The sequence below is a fragment of the Rhinolophus ferrumequinum genome, chromosome 25 (genome assembly GCF_004115265.2).
Source record: "Rhinolophus ferrumequinum isolate MPI-CBG mRhiFer1 chromosome 25, mRhiFer1_v1.p, whole genome shotgun sequence".
NCBI lineage: Eukaryota > Metazoa > Chordata > Mammalia > Chiroptera > Rhinolophidae > Rhinolophus > Rhinolophus ferrumequinum.
This window is the reverse complement of record NC_046308.1, coordinates 23681941-23704309: the sequence shown is the minus strand read 5'-3', so window position 1 is coordinate 23704309 and position 22369 is coordinate 23681941. Positions and strand designations below refer to the sequence as shown.

The following is a 22369-nucleotide window of genomic DNA, read 5'->3' as shown; positions in this document are numbered from 1 at the left end:
TATTTCTCCTTTTAGTTCTATTGGATATTTCACAAGCTGTCCTTTTGACACGTCCCCATCATTCGTTGAGCATTTCCAGATTCATCTTATACTCTCTGGAATCAGCCTTTTCTCCAAGGAGCCTTAGAGCACCTGTGCACTAGTTACGCTCATTGCTTTTATGTCAGTTCAGTGGACAGAGCTAAGGTGTGTGTGTGCATGCGCGTGTGTATACAGATATCAGGTATAGATTATTTTAACTATGGATTTAGTTTCTTTAATATTTGTAGATATTGTCAAGTTTTCTAGTTATTTTTGAGTGAGTATTGCTAAGTCATTTATCTAGACCACTGCCCATGCAATCTAAATTTTCTAATTCATTGTTACAAAATTGTTAGCATTCTCTTACAATTTCTTGAAGCATTTGTATGCCTGTCGCTATGACCTCCTTTTGACTTCTAATATTATTTACATTTTCTTCCTTCCTTCTTGCTCAGTCTTGCTTAGGGGTTTGCCTCTGTGGTTCATCTTTACGAAGAACCAGTTTTGGGTGATAATTGATTCTCAATGCTCTGTATCTATTTTCTGTGCCATTAATTTCTGCTGCCAATTTCTGTCCTTTTACCAAATGATAATTAGGTTTGCTCTTTTCTCTTTCTGACTTCTAGAGTTAGATTCTTAACTTTTTAATTTTTCTAATATGAGGCATTTAAGGTTCAGTTTTCCATATCATTCATTCATTCGTTCATTCATACATAGAATAAAGTACCAAATCTTAAGTGTAAATTTGATTAATTCGTACACATGTGTAGTAACCACTTCCCAGATCAAGATGTGGAATGTTTTCAGCGTTCCAGAAGCAGCCTCCGGGCCCTACCTTGTCAGTACATTTACCCCCGTCCAGGAAGCCATTCTGTCATAGGTTAATCATAGATTATATACTGTATTTACTAATGGTCTCTAATTTAATGTTGTGTCTTAAGTGCACTGTGGTCAGATAATATGATATTTATGTTCTTTTTTACTTTGTTAGCGTTTGTTTTGTGGCCTTGAATGGGTTCATTTTTGTTACTGTTCCATGTGTGCTTGAACTCTTGGCTATAGGATTCTTTATATGTCTATTAACTCAGGCTTGTTGATAGTATTGCTCAAATCTTTTTGGCTACATGATATATCAGTTGTTGAAGAAAGGTGTGTGTTATAATCTTTCACTATGGATGTTGATTCATCCATTCTTTCGTGATATTCTCTCATTTTAGCTTTATCTGTCTTAGGATCATATTATTGGGGATGTGAGCCCTTATCATTGTTACATCTTCTGGTAAATTGAACCTTTTTATCATTATATAATGGTGCTTTTCATCCACAGTAGTTTCTGTTTACATAAAGTCAACTCTTCCAGCGGCAGCTGTAAAATGGTGTTAAGAGAACATGCTTAATCATCAGATAGCCAGAGTGTTAATCCAGGTTTGGCCTTGAACAAGTGACTTGAGCTCTGTGCTTGGGTTTCACATTGTGTGTGTCTCAGTAGTGGACTGTCTTCCCAAGCAGAACAAGCAGCTTCTTGGGAAACTCATTCAAGATATAGTCTGATTTTAAAATGATTAAGACGCATGGCATCTGCATCTCAGAATTGAAGAACTCTCCTAATTAGACTGGTTAGGGAACTTAAAAGCAAACACTTCTCCACAGGCCTTCCCATGGAGTGTGGCACTCTCCAATGTCCTAGCTGTCCCAACTCATGGCTCGGTGTGCCCTGGCCAGGTGTGCTTTGCCCTCACAGGGTGCTGTAGTGACTTCTTTTGGACAGCGGCTCACAGGAGGGTTCTCAGGTTGATCTTGAGAACTCATCTGTTGTCATGTTCCTGGGGTAAGTCAAGGCTGATTTTGCTGGTAATACACACGTGTGTGCTTCTGTGTGCCTGTGGCAGGTCAAACATGTGTAGACATCAAGGACAATGTGGTGGATGAAGGGTTCTACTTCACCCCCAAAGGAGACGACCCGTGCCTGAGCTGCACCTGCCATGGAGGAGCGCCGGAGATGTGCGTGGCTGCCCTGTGCGAGCGGCCCCAGGGCTGCCAGCAGTACCGCAAGGATCCCAAGGAGTGCTGCAAGTTCATGTGCCTGGACCCAGGTGAGACTGATGGTGGGTCATGAGTCAGCCTCCTGTCAGGGCTGGAGGCTACATGGCCTATTGCTTCCTCGGTGGCGGGGACTTGGAAGAGCTCATGGCACGTGGCGTAGCAGCAGTGGCAGTGTGTGCTCCCAGAGCTGTCTCGTAGGCTTTGATGTCTCGTAGGCAGATGTCTCGTAGGCTACTCTAGTGAGTGTGTGTGTCACACAACCTGGCCTTCTCTAACTGCCACCTTGCAAGGTGGCTCATTTTCTCTGTCGGGTAACAGGTATCACTCACTGGTGAACTTGAGTGTGGCTGTATGTTCACAAATCAGCTGGAACTGATGGTTTAGACCTTTCTCCTTTTAAGACTCAGAGCAACACTTCCAACTTATATCCCCATTTGAGCTCTTCCTGTTTTCTGAGTATGGTGATGTAGAGGGTAATAACAATTTTCATTGCTTACAGTCATCAGTTTTTACTGTTAGAACCTTGAAGGAAAAGATTAAATGTTACACTCAGTTTCAGGATAAAACTCCCCACTAGGTGGCAGTTTGCAGGTAGACAGTGTGCAGGCATGTGGTCTCTGGGTGACCTTCCTTCCAGTTCCAATAAAAACAGCAGGTGGGCTTCTGCTCTGAAGGACCCACAGCGCACATCGGATTCTAGACAGTATGCTGGCTCGCTCCGCACACTCGTGCAGTTGGCATCTCTGTATGAATTCATGATCTCAGGAGAAATGTAAATCAAAAGCATGAATCTGTTTCTTTCTTGCCTGCCACAGTATGAGAGAGTGACGTGGGCAGGGACTTGTGGAAGCCCCTGGGTCCAAGAAAAGCAGCTTGGGTGGGGCGTGGTGGCCATCTCCATCCTCTGGGGACCCCATGGAAGAGGGGTTGGTTTGCTTAGTGCTGTTGGGAAGGGAGCCAGAGCTGATGTGTGAGGGCCATGACAGCAAGAGCTGTCCCTCAGTGGAGAGTTATCAGTGACCCTGCACACCAGGAGGGCTGCTGGCAAGAGGGCAGAGCAGTGTCCGGCTGCCTAAGGCTCAGCAGAAGCAGGTGCTCTGATACGTGTCCCATCAAAGGTGTACAGTCGGCTGTGGAGAGTGCAGAGGCCACGTCTGACCAGAGGTGTGCAAGGAGGACCAGTCTAGGTACGTGTGGCCTTGGAGCCCACCCAGCCCTGAGGACTTGTCAGCAGAGCAGTGTGCTCAGGGCATCAAGGCAGAATGAGTGCTGCCTGCAGGCCCCTCTCCTGTGCGGCCAGAGCAGCTTAGCCAGGGCCTCGCCCTGCCCCTTGCTGCAGCCTTGCTTCTGCAGGCTCCTGGCAGCCTCCCAGGCCGAGTGCCTTCTCCTGGGACGTGCCCATACTGCCCCAAGGATGGCAGTACTGCCACCAAAACTGAGATTGTGTCCCCTTTAACAAGGCAAGAGTGTCTGCTCTTACCACTCTGTTCAGGGTTGTCAGCATGTCAAGGGCAGTGCCAGAAAATGAAAAGACATCCAGACCAGAGGGAAGAAATGACACCATCCCTCTTGCAGACAGCATAATTGTCTGCATAGAAAATCCCAGAGGATCTACAGGAAACTAAGTGTGTTTTATTTTAGCAAGGTCTCCAGATACAAGGTCAGTATATAAAAATCCAGTATATTTACATATGCTACCTGTGAACAGTTGGAAATTGACATTTTAAGAAGAGTACCATTTATGATAGCACCAGAAACCATGAAATATTTAGGCATTAAATCTTACAAAATATGTGCGTTATCTGTATGCTACGAATGATAAAGCACTGATGAATGAAATCAAAGGTGTAAATAAAAGGAGAGATACACCATGTTCTTGGATCAGTGTAGTCTTAACCAAAATTCCAGCATACTTTCTTGTAGACATGGACAACCTGATTCTAAAATTTATGTGGAAAGGCAAAGGAATTAGAATAGCCAAAATGGGCGCGACTGGATGGCTCAGTTGGTTAGAGCACGAGCTGTGAACAACAGGGTTGCCGGTTTGATTCCCACATGGGCCAGTGAGCTGCACCCTCCACAACTACCGTGTTTCCCCAAACATAAGACCTAGCCAGACAATCAGCTCTAATGCATCTTTTGGAGCAAAAATTAATATAAGACCCGGTCTTATTTTACCATACTTACTTTATTTATTTTACTATACTTTACTTATTTTACTATAGTAAAATAAGACCGGGTCTTATATATCATATCGTATCATATCATATCATATCGGGTCTTATATTAATTTTTGCTCCAAAAGGCGATTTAGAGCTGACTGTCTGGCTAGGTCTTATTTTCGGGGAAACAGGGTAGATTGAAGACAACAAGCTGCCGCTGAGCTGCCAGAGGGGAGGCCGGATGGCTCAGTTGGTTAGAGCGTGAGCTCTTAACAACATGGTTGGCGGTTCAATTCCCGCATGGGATTGTGGGCTGCACCCCCTGCAACTAAGATTGAAGGACAACGACTTGGAGCTGAATGAACCCTGGAGAAGCACACTTATCCCCAATATTCCCCAATAAAAAAATAGCCAAAATGGTTTTTAAAAAGAACAAAGTTGGAGGGTTCATGGTACCTGATTTAAAATTACTATACAGTCACTAGAGTTAAAACAGTGTGCTATTTGCAAAAAAAATGGACACATAAATCAGTGAAACAGAATAGAGCGTCTAGAAATAGTACCACATTTACATGGTCAACTCTATCTGACAAAAGTACAAAGGTGATTCAGTGGAAGAAGGATAGTCTTGCAACACATGTTGCTAGAACAATTGGATGTCCATATGCAAAAAAAAAAAAAAAAAGTATGAACTTTACACTACACCTCCTGCTATATATATATATATAAACTAACTCAAACTGGTCATAGACCTAACTAAAACCTTATAAATTATAAAACTAATCTATAAAATTATAGAACTTCTAGAAGAAAACGTATGCTCTAAAAACAATTAAAGTGTTTTAAAAGAAAAATGAATACAGAAGGAAAATCTTTGTGACCTTGGGCAGCATTTTTAGATATGACATCAAAAGAATGACCCACAAAAGAAAAATTGATAAATTAAGATTTCATTAAAATTGAAAACTTCCACTCTCTGAAAGACAATTAAGGAAATGATAAGCCACCGTCTAAGAAAAAATATTTGCAAAACACAAATCACACAAAGGTCTCGAGTTCAGAGTATGTAAGAACTCTAAAAACTCAATAATAAGAAAATAAAGTATCCTGTTAAAAATGGGCAAAAGATTTAAATTGATACCTCACCAAAGCAAATACAAGATGGCAGCCAAGCACCTGAAAGGATGTTCAACAGGGGTCATTAGAGAAACAAATTGAATCCACATGGGGTACCACACGTAATAGGCTAGAACAACACAGCTGACAACTCCATGTGCCGACTGAGACGGGGGCGACTTCTTTCTCCCATTGCTCTCCCCTCCCGTTGCATGGGTGCCCTGGGACCGCAAGGCTTGGAGAGGTGAGGTGCCCAGCTGTGCAGAGGCCAGTAGCAGGACACATGTTGGGATCCGGGACACCAGCCTCTGATTCCTGCTGGGCTTCTGCCCCACCTGCTGTCTCCGACAGCAATTAGGAGCCGTTTCCACGTGACCAAGTTCAGTGACATGGTGGGTGGAGCTCTTCACATCCAGGCTGGGGAGGACCAGGAATGACCTGGTGTCAAGATCAGAGGTCAGGTCAGGTGGACTTCAGGGCACCTTCAGTTCTAACAGCATCTACTCCAGCAGGCTGTATCCTGTCTGGGGTCCCGGGCTAGCTAGAGACCAGCAGCCCAGAAGACAGCTCTGTCTGGTACAGTCCAGAGCTGGAGGGACCAGCCATGTTAAGTGTCCCCAGAGACCCTTGGGCTGGCCTCTGGCTCCTGGGACGGCGCTCTCTTTGTGTCTGATTGTTGGTGGCTTGGTTCTAGGACTACTCTGGAGGGATGGTCAGGGCTATTGACCATGTCCTTGGGTTTCTTTTAGAACTAGTTAAGAGTTAGTTATTGCAAAGGGCTGCTACTTTAGATGCCAACCTGGCATCTCTGAGCTGGGCAGCAATTAACAGACATATCGGCAGCCCCCTTGGCTGACGGATTTCCTCCTATGGACAGGGACGAAATGTTCCCTTGAAATTGGAAGAGTAACAGCTAATTGGTGAGAGGATGTATCCTTTCCACATGTTTGCTTCTCAATTGTCAGCAATACATGCAGCTTTGAGGGGAGTTTTCTGGCTGAGTGGGTGGAAAGAAAGAGTGAGCTCTGGCCATCTGCATTGCCACAGAGCAGGCTGGGCCAGTAGGAATGGCAGGAGGGCCCTAGGAGCCTGGCTTCTCACATACGGAAACCATGTTGACCGTGAAGTGTCTAGGGCTGGTAGTTTGGGAACTGCCCATGTGGCTGTTGCAGAGGTGGGAATTGACAGCCCTTGGCCCTCCCGCCCATGCAAAGTCCTCCTGCTTCCAAGGGCTGCAGGATCCTCCTACCCCTGCCTCTACCCTCAGTATGTGGAGGGAGGTATTCCCAGGACAACGTCCTGGTTTTGTGACTTGGTGCAAGTGGTCCATCTCATCGACGTTTGAGCACCTGGAAATGCCTGTCGCATCATAGGCACTCGGCCAATACAAGTTCCCTTTCTTCACAGCTCGTCCCACGAGCGTCATCCCTCAGCAGCCCTGTGGTGAGCACCTGAGAAGCCCCAGTGTGTGTGTCAGAGCGGGGTGTCAACATTTTGGGCCAGACACTGTCCCAGGGGCTGTCTTGTGCGCAGCAGGGTGTTTAGCAGCACCCCTGGCCTCTGTCCACCAGATGACAGTAGCACCTCCATAGTAGCACTACCACCCCACAAAAGTGCCCCCAGACATTGCCAGATGTCCCGTGGGCGGTACAGACTCAGCCTGGATGAGAACCCTGGTCTAGGGTCCAGCGGACTGGTCACGGTGCCTGATTCTATGCTGTGTGGTTGGAGTGGAGGGGCCCATGACAGAGCGCCCTCTGGCCACGGCCCGTGATCTTCGGCAGAAGGGTAGCTTTGGCCGGGACTTAGGAGGTGAAGCCAGCGCCGCCCGCAGAGCTGCTCCCTGGGCCCCCAGCCCCCAGCCCCCACTGCCTCTGCCCCGAGATACTGGGTGCAGGCCAGGCTCCAGCCCTGTGCTGAAGCTGCTGTGGAACACCGGGGCCTCCATCACGGAGTTGGCCAACAGCAGGGATGCGGGTTCAGCCTGCCCCGCCCCACTGGGGTGGAGACTGGCCCAGGGTAGCGATGAGCAGGATGAGCAGGTCACCAGCATGTCAGGGTCAGCCCAGTATGAGGACTTGCTCCTGTGTGTCCCTCCTCCCGGTCCCTCAAGATATGCGTGCCAAAGTCGAGCCCTTGGCAATGCTAGGCACATGATATGATACCCCCTGGGCTCCCCACCAAGAGATGGTTGGCAGAAGTGGGGTGTGGGGAGGTCAAGAATTAGGACAGCCGCTTACAGGCAAGGGGAGGACGGGGGCTGTAAATGGACTCTGAGGCCCCAGCGGAGGCCACATCCTCCTCCTCCTCCCGATTACCTGTGGGGCTCCAGGTGACCCCAGCCTCCACAGGTGAGCACTGCTGGGTGCTGAGGAGGGTTCTGGAAGTGCCCTGATGGAGCCTAGGTCTGAACCGGGGCCAGTCACATGGCTCTGCTGAGCCTTAGTACCCTCTGTAGAGGGACATTCCTCCTCCCTTGGAGGGTTGTGGTGAGAAATCAGGGTGGCGCCAGAGGCACAGTCCTGTTGGGTACCTTTTGTCAAGCTCCTGCTGTGGCTTCCAGGGGCTCCCACCCCAGCAGTAGGGATGGGTGGGAGGACGGCAGCATAGGGGCCTCCAAGGAAGACTGACGGAGACGGTGTTCTGGGCGAGCAGAACAGGCAGCGCCATGGCGCCTCACCCCCACACTCACCAGCAGAGGTGTGGCCAGGCTGTGGCATCGGTGAGGTGCTTCTGGGGCCTGGTGCTCCGTGCCATGCAGTGAAGGTCAGCGTGTGTGTGTGAGTACTCACCTTCCCGTGTGTGCCCAGGCCTGCTTTCAGACCAGGAGGGGTGTTTTCTCTGCCATGATTTAAAGATTGAGGAGATAGGCTCATTCACAGCTATGGTTGAGTCTCATTTGTAAGATCAGGCCCTGACCTGAGCGTCCTTCCTCAGCTGTTGCTGCACACTGCAGCCACTCCTGGCGCATCAGTGAAGCATGTAAATGCAAGTGCAGAATGGATCCTGCTGTCATTTCTGAGCTTTGTCACTACCCCCAGTCCAGGCTTCTGTCATTTCCTCCCCTGGGTACTGCAGGCACCTGCTCACTGTCTTCTCTGACACTCCCATGCTCCTGCAGCCCATCTTCTGTGTGGTGCTTCCCGAGCCAGACCCCTCAGGAGCTGTCACTCCCCCCTCTATACCCCCCAGTGGTTTCCTGTCACATGAGAATAAAACATGGAGACCCAGCCCCGACCGAGCCGTGCACTGGTCCCCTCCCCTCCGTTCCTCCCTGTATCCTCCTTGGGAAGGCCTTCCCTGCCGCCGCCTCACAGAACATGTGTGCTCTTCACCTTTGATCCTTTTACCCTACTCCGTTGTATTGGGGCACTTCACGTAATTTAGAATCATGTATGACGTTACTCTCACATGCGTGGAAGCCCAGTGAGGACAGAGACGTTGACACGTTCTCAGTTTGTCTCCTGGACACTCAGAAATGGCTTGTTGAGAAGGAGGGTGCATGGCCTCTGCAGGGGTCGCTGCGCCTCCCTGGGCCTACAGAGTATGGCTCTTGCTTGCTCTCAGAAATGCCAATCCTGGAAGAAGACAGCTTCCTTGCTCATTGGCAGTTCTGGGCCCTTTCACACAGCAGGCATCTGACACCCGCAGCTCTTGAAGGAAGGTGCCGAGTCACCCAGCACAGATGATCCAGGGGGAGGCCAGGTGGCCTCTGACCAGGAAGATGGGGCCCCCATGATGTCTGAAGCAGGTGGAGGAGTGCATCGCCCATATCATATTAAAAGATTTTTCCTGGCCCTTGCTCTGCATCTCTCCTGTGGTGTTATCACAGCGTTCTTGATTTTGAGCTGTTTCGTTTCTGTCGTCTATCCTCAGATAGAGTTGGGAAGCGGGTCGCCTTGTCCGCATAGTTGTACAGTGGTCGAAGGCCACGGCCTTCTCAGCACAAGCGTCTAGGTCAAGGCCTCCTTTTCTGAGGGCGGCGGGTTTCCTTCCTTCTCCACGAACAGATGGGAACAGCCTGTTCGACTCCATGGCCAGTGGGATGCGTCTGATCGTTAGTTGCATCTCCTCCTTCCTCATCTTGTCCCTGCTGCTTTTCATGGTCCACCGGCTGCGCCAAAGGCGCCGGGAGCGCATCGAGTCCCTGATTGGAGCAAACCGTGAGTGCTCCAGGCCCTGCCTACAATGGCCACAATGCAGGCTGGCCCCGGGGTGTGCCTCCAGGGGCAGTGGGGACACGGGAAGCAGGAAGGGGAGGACATGATGGAGGGTGTGTGCCCAGGCATGTGCCCAGCATGGCTCCCGAGCGCCCCTGCCCCATCCACCCACCTGCTCCTGGGCTGAGCACACACGTGGGGCACTGGAGGAGCTTTCCGAGGGACCAGAAATCAGACCACGGGCATGTGGAGGGAGGGTACACCAGCAGTGCCAGCTGACCCTGGGCCTCCTGCCAGGAAAAGGAGCAGCAGATGCCCGTGGCCCCTAGGCAGCCTTGAGAGAGTGGCTCATCCTCAGCCCAGTTTGCCTGCAGCGGTGCATGCCCCCGGTAGAGCTTCTGAAGTCACCCATCTCAGTGAGCAAGTCAGGACTCCCCGTCCCATGGGGTGCTAGACGGGACAGGTGCAAGCAGGCGGGGGAGGATTCAGAATCAAGATAGGAAGAACGCTGAGGGGCTGCGCTGGCTTTGGGTAGCAGCCTCGGTGCCTCCCAGGAAGCCCAGGTCAGGTCTGAAGGCCCCCCCGTCACTGTGGGCCAGCATGGTTCTTCCCAAGACCCTCCTCAATTTTCACTGAGCTGCAGGGTGGGCAGAACTCCAAGGCACTCGTGGGTTAGACACCCAGAAACACGTTAGAGCTGGAGGGATGTGGCGAGAGCTGGCAGCAGAAGTAGCAGGCTGTCGTGGTTGTATGTGGGTGAGGGGCAGGGTGGACTGACGGAGGGGGCCTGAGTGCGTTCCAGGTCTCTCCTGTGGGCAGCTGATGTGGCTGACAGGTGAGCAGCTGGGCACAGCTGAGAGTTGGAAAGTCCGGCGCCCTGGGCCGGGCGGGGGGCGGCGCTCAGGAGCTGAGCACGGTGTCTGCGAGTAACACGGCGCTGTTGCTAGTTTCTCACTCTGATTGCCCAGTGCACCACTTCAACCTCGGCCGGAGGATCCCCGGCTTTGACTACGGCCCGGACGGCTTTGGCACGGGCCTCACGCCGCTGCACCTTTCTGACGATGGAGAAGGCGGGACTTTCCATTTCCATGACCCTCCGCCCCCCTACACTGCCTACAAGTACCCAGACATCGACCAGCCCGATGACCCGCCGCCGCCCTATGAGGCCTCCATCAACCCCGACAGCGTGTTCTACGACCCTACAGGTGCTTCCCCCACAGGGAGAGGGAGCAGCCTGTCCCCAACCACCCTGCCTGTGGGGCCAGAGGCCCAGGGGGCCCCCCAGTGCACAGGGCTGTGAACCCCACATCTTCCCAGCCTTCTGTTCTCTGGTTTTCCCTTTAGTATGCAACTGCCACCTGTAGATGGGCAGACTTTTCAGGGTTGCACCTGCAAGTGACTGCTGGCAATGGTTAGCCAAGCTCTGTGGAAAGCTGGGGAAGTGGGCGCTGACAGTCGGGACAGGGCTGGCCCCGAGCCAGCTGTGTGTGTATGTGTGGTAAGCTGAAAAGATGCCATCGTGACATTCCCTCGTGTCCTAAGGCAGCTTTGTGACATGGGTTCTGTGATGCTGGGCTGATTTATTGAGTCTGTTCCTCCCAGGGCTGTGCAGCAAAGAAATTGCAGGTGCCTCACCCGTTGCCTGGCTTGTCCCTGTCCCTGGTGTGCAGTGCAGGTGTCTCCCCCTTTCCACTCTGTGTTGCGCCCTGTAACACACACACACACACCCCTGCCATACATCGCAGGCAGTGCCCCTCCCCGAGACGGCTGGCTCCTTACGTGCCCACATAGTGCAGCAGGATGGCGTGATGACGCTTGGTCTGTCTGTTCATTTGGTCATCTCATACCAGTCCTGTGTGGTCTGTGTGGGCAGGAGAGATTGGGATTTGACCCTGGCCCTCGGGACAGATTGTCACCATCTGCTGTCAAGAGGGCCAGGGTAGAATGAGCTTCCTGCCAGGGTTGCTGCTGTGGGGCTGTGGGGCCTGGCGCCTCCATAAACCAGGCTGCAGAGGAGCAGATCGTCCCGGGGAGGAAGGCAGGACTGCTGGGACCGTGGGAAATAGGCCAGGGGAGGGGGACATACTGGGCCCCGTGCCCTGAGCTGAAAGGAGGAGACTGTGGTGATAAGGAACAGGGACACGGAAGGACAGGGCTGCCACAGAGCCTCTGTCAGACCAGAACTCTGCAGACCCCTGCGCAGTTGGCAGGGCTACCTGCTCTGGCCCCATTTCCTGTGCGCTCATGTTCTCATCCCCTTATCTCAGCTGCAGCTCCTGGTCTGGGGCTGTGAAAACTGTTCCACCTGCCCCCACAGCCCAATAACTGCCTGACACCATGGGAGCCCTGCTTTGACCCCCACTGAGTCTGAGAGTTCCCTCCCCCCCTCCCCCGTTCCCTTTGTTCTGCTGTCAGAGCATGTCTCACCCCACAACACACCAGGGCTTGTTCATGGCTGTCCCCCTGCCCCTTGCGCCACAGCAGCCCGCCACCATGGTGAGGGTGAGGGGTGAGCACGGCAGAGGCCCAGCAGTGGTGGGAACATTCAGGCACAAAGAGTGCCCCCGGGTTCTGTCCCCATGCCAGGCCTACTGCCCTGCTGACTCCCCTGTCTCCTTCTGCAGACGACGATGCCTGTGAGCCAGCAGAGACTGGCCCGCCAACCCCTGGGGATGGGGACAGTGAAGGTGCATCGCCCCGGCGCCTGGAGCAGCCTCTGCCCACCACGGGGGCCTCCCTGGCAGACCTGGAAGACTCAGCTGACAGCAGTAGCGCCCTGCTCGTGCCCCCTGACCCCACTCAGAGCGGGAGCGCCGCAGCCACAGAGGCGCTGCCAGGGGATGGCCGCCACAGCCGCAGTTCCCTCAGTACCGTGGTGTAGAGGATGCCCAGCCCATGGCCCTGAGGGGCAGGGAGCACCTGTTTGTTGTCAAGAAAACTTTGATCCCCATGGAGACTTGAAGGGCTCCTGCGTGAGCTTGGACCCAGCTGCACTGCCGCACACCCCGCGAAGGTGTGCACATGTGTGTAGAGACTGCACCACACTCCTGAGGGAGCGAGCAACTGCACCGAGTCTCTTGAGGGCTTCAAAAACATGCATAGCTCTGGGTCGCTGTCTTTTTCTTTTTAAATGACAGAAGAATAACAAAGATTATTCAAACCACACATTTTAGAAGTAGGGAACAAAGCAGGCACTGGGGGCCTGGGTGGGGACCAAATCATCCCTGACCTTGGTGGGCTTGCTCGCTGCAGCACGCCGTCCAGAGGAGTCTGCCGCCCAGCGACCGAGCCCTGGCTGCCACGGCGCACCTCACTGCCCACTGTTCAGGAGGGCACTTCCAGGTGCCGGGGTACTTGTGGACTGTTAGGATTGTCTGGGCAGTGGGTCTGGAGGTTGCAACAGTGCTTACTCTGGGGGTCATCCCCCACAGGGCCAGCTGTGAACATCGCGGGTGACCCTGCCCCGGGCTGGGAGCAGGCCTGGGGCTCTGGTGCCCAAGGCCCTGAGAAGGAGAGCTTGGAAGGAGGTTGAACTCTTCACTGTCTTTCCACCTGGGCTCTGCGAAGCCCAGTTCTGTGCCAGCAGGCCCTGGCCCCACCCTGTCGGATTTCTCCCCAGCATTGCTGTGCATGGCTCTTCCAGGAGGCAGCTCTGGAGTGGGTTTGAGGTCCTTAGCCATGCATGGGTGTCCTGGCCCTGGACCCTCCGCTGGGGCTTGAGGGCTAAGCTGGCTCCTATCTGTTACCCTCTGGAGCCCCCCTCCTGTTGATTTTGCCCTCAGACCTGGCCTGCCCACACCCCCACCTTGTTTGTGCCATAAAGGGTTGTTTCTTTGGGGGGAGGGGTGGCTGAAATTAACATCCTGGGCTGTGTCCATCTCCTAGAAGTCCACTTCTTGCACGCCACCGCCACCACTAGCACCGAGTGCCCGGTGGCTGCATGCCACCTTCCTGTCCTCGGCTGCACAGGATGCTGGGTTCCCTGCCCGAGGGCCTTTGGACGGGGGAGCCTGTTGCCTGTACCTGGGCAGTGGTCTTATCTCCTGACACGGGGCTCTTAGCATTTCTGAGGTTTGGAGATTGCGGGTTCTGTGCGATTTTCAGCACATCCATATCTTTTCTACGTTGAATGTCTGGATCTTTTTTTGTGTGCGTGTGTGTGTCTGTGTGTGTGTACATATGTGTCCAAGTGTTTGCAGGTGGTGGCAGTACCTGGGAACTCGTGCCTCGCTTTCCTGTGCTGGCCATGGCCTCTTGGGTGGCACTGAGGCATGTCGGGGTCTGCGCCTCTGCCCCTTACCTGAGAGTGCGGAGCCCTGCTCCTGGTCCCCCTTGCAGCCTTTCCAGACCAGCATACAGCAGGGGGAGGGCTGACGTGAAGGTGGGCCCCCCGTGCTGCTTTGTGGTGACAGACCTTGGTGGCACAGTCCAGTTCTGGGCGTTTTCTCACACTCTGCCGCCCAGCGACCGAGCCCTGGCTGCCACGGTGTTTAGAAGCACGTGTCATTCTTCCAGTACGGAATGAGATTCCTGAGTTGCTCCACAGAGCTGGCTGCAGGTGTGAGTTTTATCACTGAACTGCCTGTCCCTGGCTCAGCCCGCAGGAGTTCCCCTTTGCCAAAGGGCTGATACTTGTTTGAGAATGGTGTCCCGGGCATATGAGCCCCACGCTGACTGCTAAAGACAACGCAGGAAGCGTGTGACACCTCCAGCATGTGCTGGGCGCAGAGCAGCCGAGTTCCAGAGCAGCAGTCACAGGCCTTGTTCCGAAGGGGAAGGAACCTGAGTGGGCCTGCTCTGGAATGACCGCCGCAACAGCCCCACAGGGTCTGGCCCCCCTAGCTCAGGGTCCCTCCCCACCCCAGTGTGTCTGGCCTAGGCCTCAGAACCGTGTGCACAGAGCAGAGAGCCTGGCACTAGACGGGGTCTGAAGGGCAGGCTGCAGGAGGCACTGAGGAGAGGGTGACCTGAGGCAGGCAGACTATGGGGCTACAGAGGGGCCTGTTTCTGGCCTGGCCGGTTCTGTCCAAGGCTCTACAGCCCACTGGCATCCTTTAGTTGGGCAGAAGGCTGCTTGCTGCCCACCGTGTCTCTAGGAGTTGGTGCCTCGGGAGCTGAGCTCTGCTGGAGGGCGGCTGTGATAGGAGCGAGGGTAAGCTGGGTCTGCCCGGCTGTCCTCAGCCTCCCATCCAGTCGCCACCTTCTGTAAAATCTGACTGTGCTCCTGTGAGAGGCCTGCCCCCGGCCCCACGTACACTGAGCCCCGGAGGGATAGGCCAAGCTCTTGGGCGGGGCCTCCTCCCCAGGAGCTGACCTTCCTGGTGGAGGTGGGAGTTGAATCTGTACATTGTCTCAATGCCTGTTTTTTATGTTTTCCTTTCACTAAGGGTTTTTAGTTTGGGTTTATTTTTGGTTGGGTTGGCACTAATCCTTAAGATGCTGTGAGAACCATTTCATCCAAATGCCAAATAAATTTGTGTTCTGGACGAGACTTGGTCTGACTTTGGTGTGACCCAGGCTGGGCTGGGAGGCTCCAGCCAAGTTGGGGCTGAGGTACGGGTGAGGAGAGGGGTGGGCGGGAGTTAGGCCATCTGTGGAAGCCAGGGGCAAGCTTGGGCTCTGGAGACCCCTCTGTCCCTTCTGTTCTCGTTCAGTGGTTCCTTTAATTTCCAGGTAGGTGATTTGAAGATAAGAGGACACCCCAGGGACTCAGCCTTGGTGGGTCTTCCTGCTTGCCTTCCTAATCCAGCCTTCTGGCCAGAGTGCTCCAGTTGGGTGAAGGAAGGCTCAGGGTCAGGAAAGGTCCCAGTGGTTCCTTTGGCAGGGATGAGAGCTGCGAGGAGGCGGCCCCTCATTCCTGAACACAACGGCAGGGCGGCGGGCTGTCCCTGTGCACCCTGGGTGTCGTCAGCACCACGGACAGTGCCCTGGGGCTGGGTAGGGTCGCCCCCCTTCCCCAATGTGGGAAAAGCCCAGCCCTTTGGAGACTGTAAAGAGGTGCTAGTGCCAGGGGTATCCCCCAACTCCACGCACTCAACCTGCCAGGGCTCACACCCGCACTGGTGCAGAGCTCTTTCCAGATAGTGTCGCCTTCTCTCCTGGCGGCCACACTGAGAGGCAGAGAAATCAGAGCCCCACTTTTCAGGGGAGGGAAATGAGGCTTGGCTCCCGCCTGGGACCTGCTCCGGAGCTGCTGAAGAAACCGAGTCCCCACCTGGGCTGAGGGAAGGGGGTGGGGCTGCACTTCCCCGAGACCCCTTGGGGTGAGACCCAAAGGGGCCAGAAGCAGGGCTCCATCTCACACGGTCAGCAGGGGGCGCCTGTAGGAGGATGTGTTGTCTTGGTGGGGTCCCACGCCCGCAGAGGAGGGGAAAGACCCCCCTCCTATGCCCTACCCACCCCAGTTCCTCAAGTCAAGGGCACTGAGATCCAAGGGGCCTTCCCCCTTGAATTTCCATCCTTGCTGGTGGCCTTGGCATGTCACACCTGGTCCCCAGCCGCTGTTTCCTCATCTGTAAATGGACATCTTTATAGCTTCCCTTCCAGGAAGGATTAATTAGAAGATCCATGTAAAGCGTTTTACTCCAGGAAATTCCGGAGATGTTGCTGGCACACAGCCCTGGGATCAGAGCCTGCTGAGCCCAGAACTCCCTCTTCCCTGCTGGTGGCCCTGCCTGGGCACCGCCCCTCCTACCATTATTTCCCAGAGCCCAAGAGTGTAGCCACGCCTCTAGCCCACCCCACTAACAAGTATATAGCAGCCTCGCAGCACTGGCCTCCACAGTTTCCAGCCCTTCCTTCCTAGCCACGCCATTCCCCCCTGGCCCAGGGGCAGTCCCCAGACACACCATGCTGTCACCTGGCTTCACACTCGCCTTCCTCACCGTGAGGCTGGTGGTGGCTGCAGACTCAGAGGGTGAGCACCAAGACTCTGCCACTGCTTTCCCCTCCCCATACCCCCTACCCCATCTTTCCCTGGGGAGTGATACTGGGGAGTTTCTTTGGGGGAGGAGATACTGAGGTTGGGGCCACAGGAGAGCATGGTCTGCACAGCCCGCCCACCCCTGACCAAAACCATGGGCTTCCATTCTTGGACCCTGGCTGGGAAGGAACTGGGAGGCGGTCCGGATGGCCGTCCCTCAGCTCAGTCCCCTGCCCACTGTCCTGCAGGCACCTGGTGCTATGACTCCCAGGACCCAAAGTGTGGTGAGTTCAGAGTGTTGTGGGAAGCTCTGGGATTGGTCTGTATCCTGTGGCCACTAGACAGTCTGGTGCAGACATGACCAAAAGGCAGTCTGACTTGTGCTTCTGTGGTTTCTGTGGGTTTCTGTACATAGTCCTAGGCCACAGTGACCAGGCACCAGGCAGCATGCATGTGACTGTCCCTCTTGGTGTGCATCCATGTCCATGGCTGTTGTGATCTCCAGTCCTCCTGGGGGCCAAGCTGCTCTTCTCAGCGGGGCCTGTAAGCCTGGCGTGTGGCCAGCCCACATGTGAGCAGGAGGTGGAGTTCTCAAGTATGGGGATGTGCCCACGTACCAGTAGAACTTTCCACTCTTGTTCCCTGTGGGGCAGTCTGCCTGCAGGTGACTGTCAGGTGGCACCTGCCTGTGTGAGACTGTTGCAAACATTGTGGCCAGGCCAGGTTGGGGAGGGTGGCAGTTGTGACCTGTCCATGTTGGGAGTAGAACTGGGCTATTCTCGGGATATGTGGGGGGTGGAGGGAGGAGGGGCCACCTTCCTCGATGTACCCCCAAGTTGCCTCCCTAACCCCCTACAGACCCACATCTTGTGCCCTCAGGCCCCGCCCACTGGAAGGAGCTGTCCCCTGCCTGTGGAGGTCCAGCCCAGTCCCCCATCAACATTGACCTTCAGCTGGTCCAGCGGGACCCCACCCTTGGATCCTTCATCTTCCAAGGCTACAACTCAGCACCTCCAGGCCCATGGACCCTGGAGAATGATGGCCATACAGGTCAGCACCCTGGGGTCAGGAACCCCCACAGACAGGAGTAGGAACCCTCTGCTGGGAGTGGGCTCTCCCCCCACACACACACACACAGGGATCAGGACCCCATACAGGAGATGAGACTCCATACATGGGTCAAGGAGCCCCACACAGAGGTCAGGAACCACATAATGGGTTAAGTACCTCTACACAAGGATGGGAACCCCTCCCCACACACACACAGGAATCAATATCTCCACAAATGACACAGGAACCTCCACACACATCGTCCAACACATCTCCCAACAGAGGTCAGGACCCCCTACCAATAGCAATCAGTCATTGTCCCTGAGAACCAGGAGTCAGGCACCAAGATGCCCCAGAAGTAGTCCCAGCCCCCCACAGTCACATACAGCTGTGGTGGGTCAGGACTCCATGCAGGGTGGGAGTTTCCACTGTAGTCTGTGGAGTCCCACCCTGCTGGCCAGCAGAGGGGCCTGGACACTAAGTGTGTCCTCTTTCCAGGGAGACCCTGACAGGGAGCAGACTGATCTGAGGGGGACCCTAACGGCACAGGACGGGTAGGTGGGGGGAAACAGAGAGGGTGAATGTGCTCCCTTACCCTCAGTGCTACTCCGTGTGGACAATGGCCCACAGAGCCGCCTGGAGATGCGGGGTGCCGGGCTGCCACTGCCTGCCTACCGTGCACTGCAGCTGCATTTCCACTGGGGGAGCCCTGGGCAAGCGGGCTCTGAGCACAGCCTGGACAGGCAGCGCTGCCCCATGGAGGTGGGCTTGGGCATGCAGTGGGGTGGTGGGAGTGCCCCATGAAAGCCAGGGGAGCACAGTGGAGGCAGTACCTCCCCTGGTCTGTGCCTCTGCAGATGCACGTTGTCCACATGAACACACGATACCAGAGTATGGGAGAGGCGCTACATCACCCCGATGGGCTGGCTGTGCTGGCCGTGCTGTTGGCGGTGAGGGAGGGGCCACGTGATTCCTGGCAGGGAGGAAGGATGGGTCTGTGTGATTCTGTGGGCTTCTCAGAAAAGGGGTCCATGGTGGGGGGCACAGCCGGATGGCTCAGTTGGTTAGAGTGTGTGCTCGTAACAAGGTTGTCGGTTCAATTCCCGCATGGGATGGTGGGCTGCACCCCCTGCAGCTAGATTGAAGGACAACGACTTGACTTGGAGCTGATGGGTCCTGGAAAAAACACAGTTACCCAATTAAAAAAAAACAAAAGAAGAGTCCATGGGGGCCTACAGAGGGGGCAGGGTGAGCCTGTGGACTGGTGGGGAGGGGGTGAGAGGGTCTCCAGGGTTTATAAGATTTAAAGTTTCTGTGGGAGGAGGGGGCCAGTAGGAAGTGATGGATCTGCAGGGTCAGTGGGGGTGACCCTCTTCCCACTTAGAGTCTCCGCTACACCCCTTTGGAGACTCCCCCTTCAAAGTCCCTCTCACTTGGAGCCCCTCCTAGGAGCAGGACTCTGACAACGCCAATTTCTCTGCCCTTGTGTCCAGCCTGAAGAACGTGTCTATACGTGGTGAGCAGCTGTAGGTCGCACCAAGCTGGGAGTGGTTGGGGGCCGAGGAGTCTGGGCCCAAGGAGGCTGGTTCCAATCCTGCTTCCTTCCCCTACCAGGGGTCTCGGTGCCTCTAGCGACCTTTCCGCTGGCCTCACTGCTGCCCGGCCCCTCCGGCCTCTCGCGCTACTACCGCTACTCTGGGTCGGTGACCACGCCCGGCTGCGAGCCCGCGGTGCTCTGGACTGTCTTCGAGGATGCGGTACCCATCGGGCGCGCGCAGGTGGGGCTGCCACCCCTCCCCCAGGCCGAGCTGCCCTCCTCCCTCCCACACCCTGTCCACTTCTTGACCCATCTCTGTCCCGTACCCTCAGGTGGCCCAGTTCCAGACTGTGCTCCAGACTGGGCAACCGGGCAGGCGCCTCGTGCCGCTCACCAAGAACTTCCGTCCACAGCAGCCTCTTGGAGGACGCAGGGTCTGGGCCTCCTGCGGAGCTTCCATCCGAGCCACAGCCCCGCCCACTGCCTGTCCCCAGGCCCTCGCTGTGGGGGCTCTGCTGGGCCTGGAGCTCAGCCTGTTGCTTGGGCAGGGCCCCTAGGATCCAGACTCAGACCCGTTTCCACAATAAACGACGCACAGAGTGACCTTGGTCTCGTGTGGCTGGTTGTGTGTGTGTGGGGGGTGCTGGGACCACTGCCTTAACCCCACAGAGGCTTCAAGTGTGCCTATCTATGCAGTAGGGAGCTCCCTGAGCAACCCTCACCTACCCCACCACAGCCAGTCCCAGAGCCCCCTCCAGAGCCCTCAGATCCCGCTCAGAGGAAGAAGGTGCCCCCACCACAAACCTAAACTTTATGTCTGAATCCCCTGGTCAGATGGAAGAAGAAAAGCCAGCAGGTTCTAGAAACGCCACATGCTAAAGCCTAAGGTTACACATTTTATTTCTAAAACGAGCTGGCACCGACCCCAGGTCACTGTGCGTGATTAAATAAATGAAGACTCCAGCTGATGTTTCCCAGAGGCCAGGAGGTGAGGTGTGCTGGCTCCAGGATCCATTGCAGGCTGCGCTGGGTGGGTGGGTCCTGGCTACAGGGACAGCTAGTGAAACAGTTAGGCTATGGAGTCTCAGTGTAGGTGATTTCTGGGGAGACGCTGGTGTCACAGTGACTGCCTGTAGTGAGGCTAACTGAAGGACTAAGTGTCCTAGGTGTCACTGTCCAAAGCAAAGCTAAGAGTGCAGTTGTGGCTGCTGACCAGATGTGTCTGTGTCCAGGCCATGTTGTCCTGTGGGAGGCGGGGTGTGGCTGTCAGTAAAGACGGCCAGAGTCAGGCTGTTGTCCAGTTGACGACCTATGGAATGCATTTGTATATCGGGGGTGACACTGATTTGAGTGATACTGTGTCCAGGTGACAATGTCCCAGCAACCTATGTGTGCCTGGTGTCTGCTGCTTGGTGCGTGGGTCACACTCTATCCCAGTGGATGGAGGCCCTGCCTTCTACCTAAGACACTTAAAGAACCCTGTAACTCCCTCCCCCTAGGCGGAGGAGTCCCTCCTGCCACAGGCTCTTGGGCTCTCTCGGCTACTCTCCCAAAGGCTGACATACTGCAGGCCCAAATCTTCCCCAATTCTAAGGCCAAAAAGGGTTTCCATGCCTCCTCCGGCCGGGAGTCAATCTCCAGAGGTGATTGCCAGCTGCGCGGAGCTGTACACACTCTCCAAATGCCATCTCCGGCCACCCACACCCCAGAGCATCCTTTGTCTCTGAGCCAGGCTCCACGAGGGGACAGATCTGTCCATTCGCCCCTCCAGCCAGCGACACCTCCAGCACTACGCCTTGAGCCATCCTCAGCGCGGCCGCCCTCAGTCCCCGCCGCCCTGCGGGGCCCCGGGCGGCACCAGCACCTTCTTAAGGTTGTTCCGGACCGGGACCCGGTTCTCACTGCCGTCAGCGGGGCCTCCCGGGGCGTCGTCGGTGGGCCTGGTGACCGCGGCCAGGGAGTTAATGGTGCCGAGCGCCCGCAACAGGGCAGGGCCTCGGGCCGCAGCACGGGGAGCAACGCGAGGCTCTCGGCGGACGGGCTGCGGCGTCGGCGGGGACGGCAGCAGTGCGCGCAAGGCGTCCAGCTCAGCCCGCAGCTCCACGCGCAGCGCCTGGAGCCCCGCGCCCAACTCGGTGCGAACGGCCGCCAGGCCCTCCTGCAGCCGCTGCTCGCTCACCTCCAAGACGCCCGCCGGATAGGTGGCCCCGCCGCAAGGCTCCCCGCACACTGAGCACACAGAGCTACGGCTGCGCACGCCGGCGGGCTCCCCGGTGCTCGCCGCTGTGGTCCCGGTGCCCGCCGCTCTGGTCCCGGCCCCCGCCGCTCTGGTCCCGGCCCCCGCCGCAGCCCCTGCGCGCTCCACCAGCCGCAGTAGCCGGGGCGCATCGGCTTGCGCCTCCGACTCTGTCCGGAGCTGGCCCCGGAGGCGAGCCAGGCGGCCCGGAGCGCGAGCTTCTTCAGGGCCCGGCCCGTTAGGCTGTGGCCCGGGATCCCGCCGGCGGCTCACGCCTCGCCGCAGGGCCTCGCTCGCGCCGTATGCGCTCTGCGCCTGGGCCCACCGGCGCCCGGGCTCCGCCGCCATCTACGCAGTTACCACCACCGCCAGCGCCACCAGAGCCTGGCTTTGCCCGGAGTCCCAGCCCGCAGCCTAGCGACTGCTGGGGCCCGGGCGACACACTGAGAGGGCCCCTGGGATGCTTTGGGAATGACCGAGGCCTCTGGGGATCCTGCCTGGGGCCTGGGAAAGCCCGGCAAGGCAGAGACCCACAAGGATAGTGCCCCAGAGGGCCCTGGGGGGTGGGCGACAACTGCAGGCTTGAGGGTGCTGGACTTGCCCGTGGGGTCGCTCTGTCAGTGGGTCCCAACAAGGGACTTGGACCTGCTTCTGGGCAGAGGTGACTGGACGTGGAGCAACGGTTCAGAAGCCCAGGCGCCCAGACTGGAGTAAGGAACCGAGCTCACATCCTCTACTGGAAGCTACCGTCCCCATCACAGTCGGGAAGGTAGGTGTGGTCATGGACCCAGCAGCCCTTCTCACTGGCTAGGGTGACCTCTTTCCATACCACAGTCCAAGCCACTGTTATCTCCCCACTCTGTCCCCCACAGTTCACACACACCTGCAGGAACTATCGTTGTCATGGGCACCTTCCATTCAAGCTCTTCAGAGATCTCCGTTGCTCTCCGCTGTGCCCTGCCCTTAGGAGGCACTGGAAGTCCAGTCCATCTCACACTGTCCAGCCACAGCTTTTCTAACCTCCTGTAACCCAACAACCTTTCCCACCCGTCTAGGCCTTTGCTCAGGCCAGTTCTCCCACCTATAATGTCCCTTCCCCACACACACACCTCCATTTGCCTG

General features: G+C 55.8%; 2 protein-coding genes across 4 annotated transcripts in view; both read left to right on the top strand.

Moving 5' to 3' along the window:
- The window catches only part of DGCR2 (DiGeorge syndrome critical region gene 2), a 78620-nt gene extending 64668 nt beyond the window's left edge, over window positions 1–13952 (top strand). For 2 of the 3 annotated variants that reach the window (XM_033097212.1, XM_033097211.1), the window contains 4 exons: window positions 1911–2114; window positions 9353–9505; window positions 10471–10707; window positions 12127–13952. In XM_033097212.1, coding sequence (XP_032953103.1) covers window positions 1911–2114; window positions 9353–9505; window positions 10471–10707; window positions 12127–12383 — 851 coding nt within the window. In that variant the 3' untranslated portion in view covers window positions 12384–13952. The remainder of the gene's footprint in view (window positions 1–1910; window positions 2115–9352; window positions 9506–10470; window positions 10708–12126) is intronic. The other variant, XM_033097213.1, reaches the window with a different exon arrangement.
- Window positions 13953–16066: 2114 nt separating this feature from the next.
- LOC117017762 (carbonic anhydrase 15-like) lies at window positions 16067–19595 on the top strand. Its single transcript, XM_033098343.1, has 7 exons — window positions 16067–16418; window positions 17304–17474; window positions 18076–18236; window positions 18332–18424; window positions 18924–18990; window positions 19089–19252; window positions 19344–19595. Exons 1-7 carry the CDS (start codon window positions 16352–16354, stop codon window positions 19566–19568), a joined length of 948 nt encoding a protein of 315 aa, XP_032954234.1. The 5' UTR covers window positions 16067–16351; the 3' UTR covers window positions 19569–19595.
- The last annotated feature ends 2774 nt before the right edge of the window (window positions 19596–22369 follow it).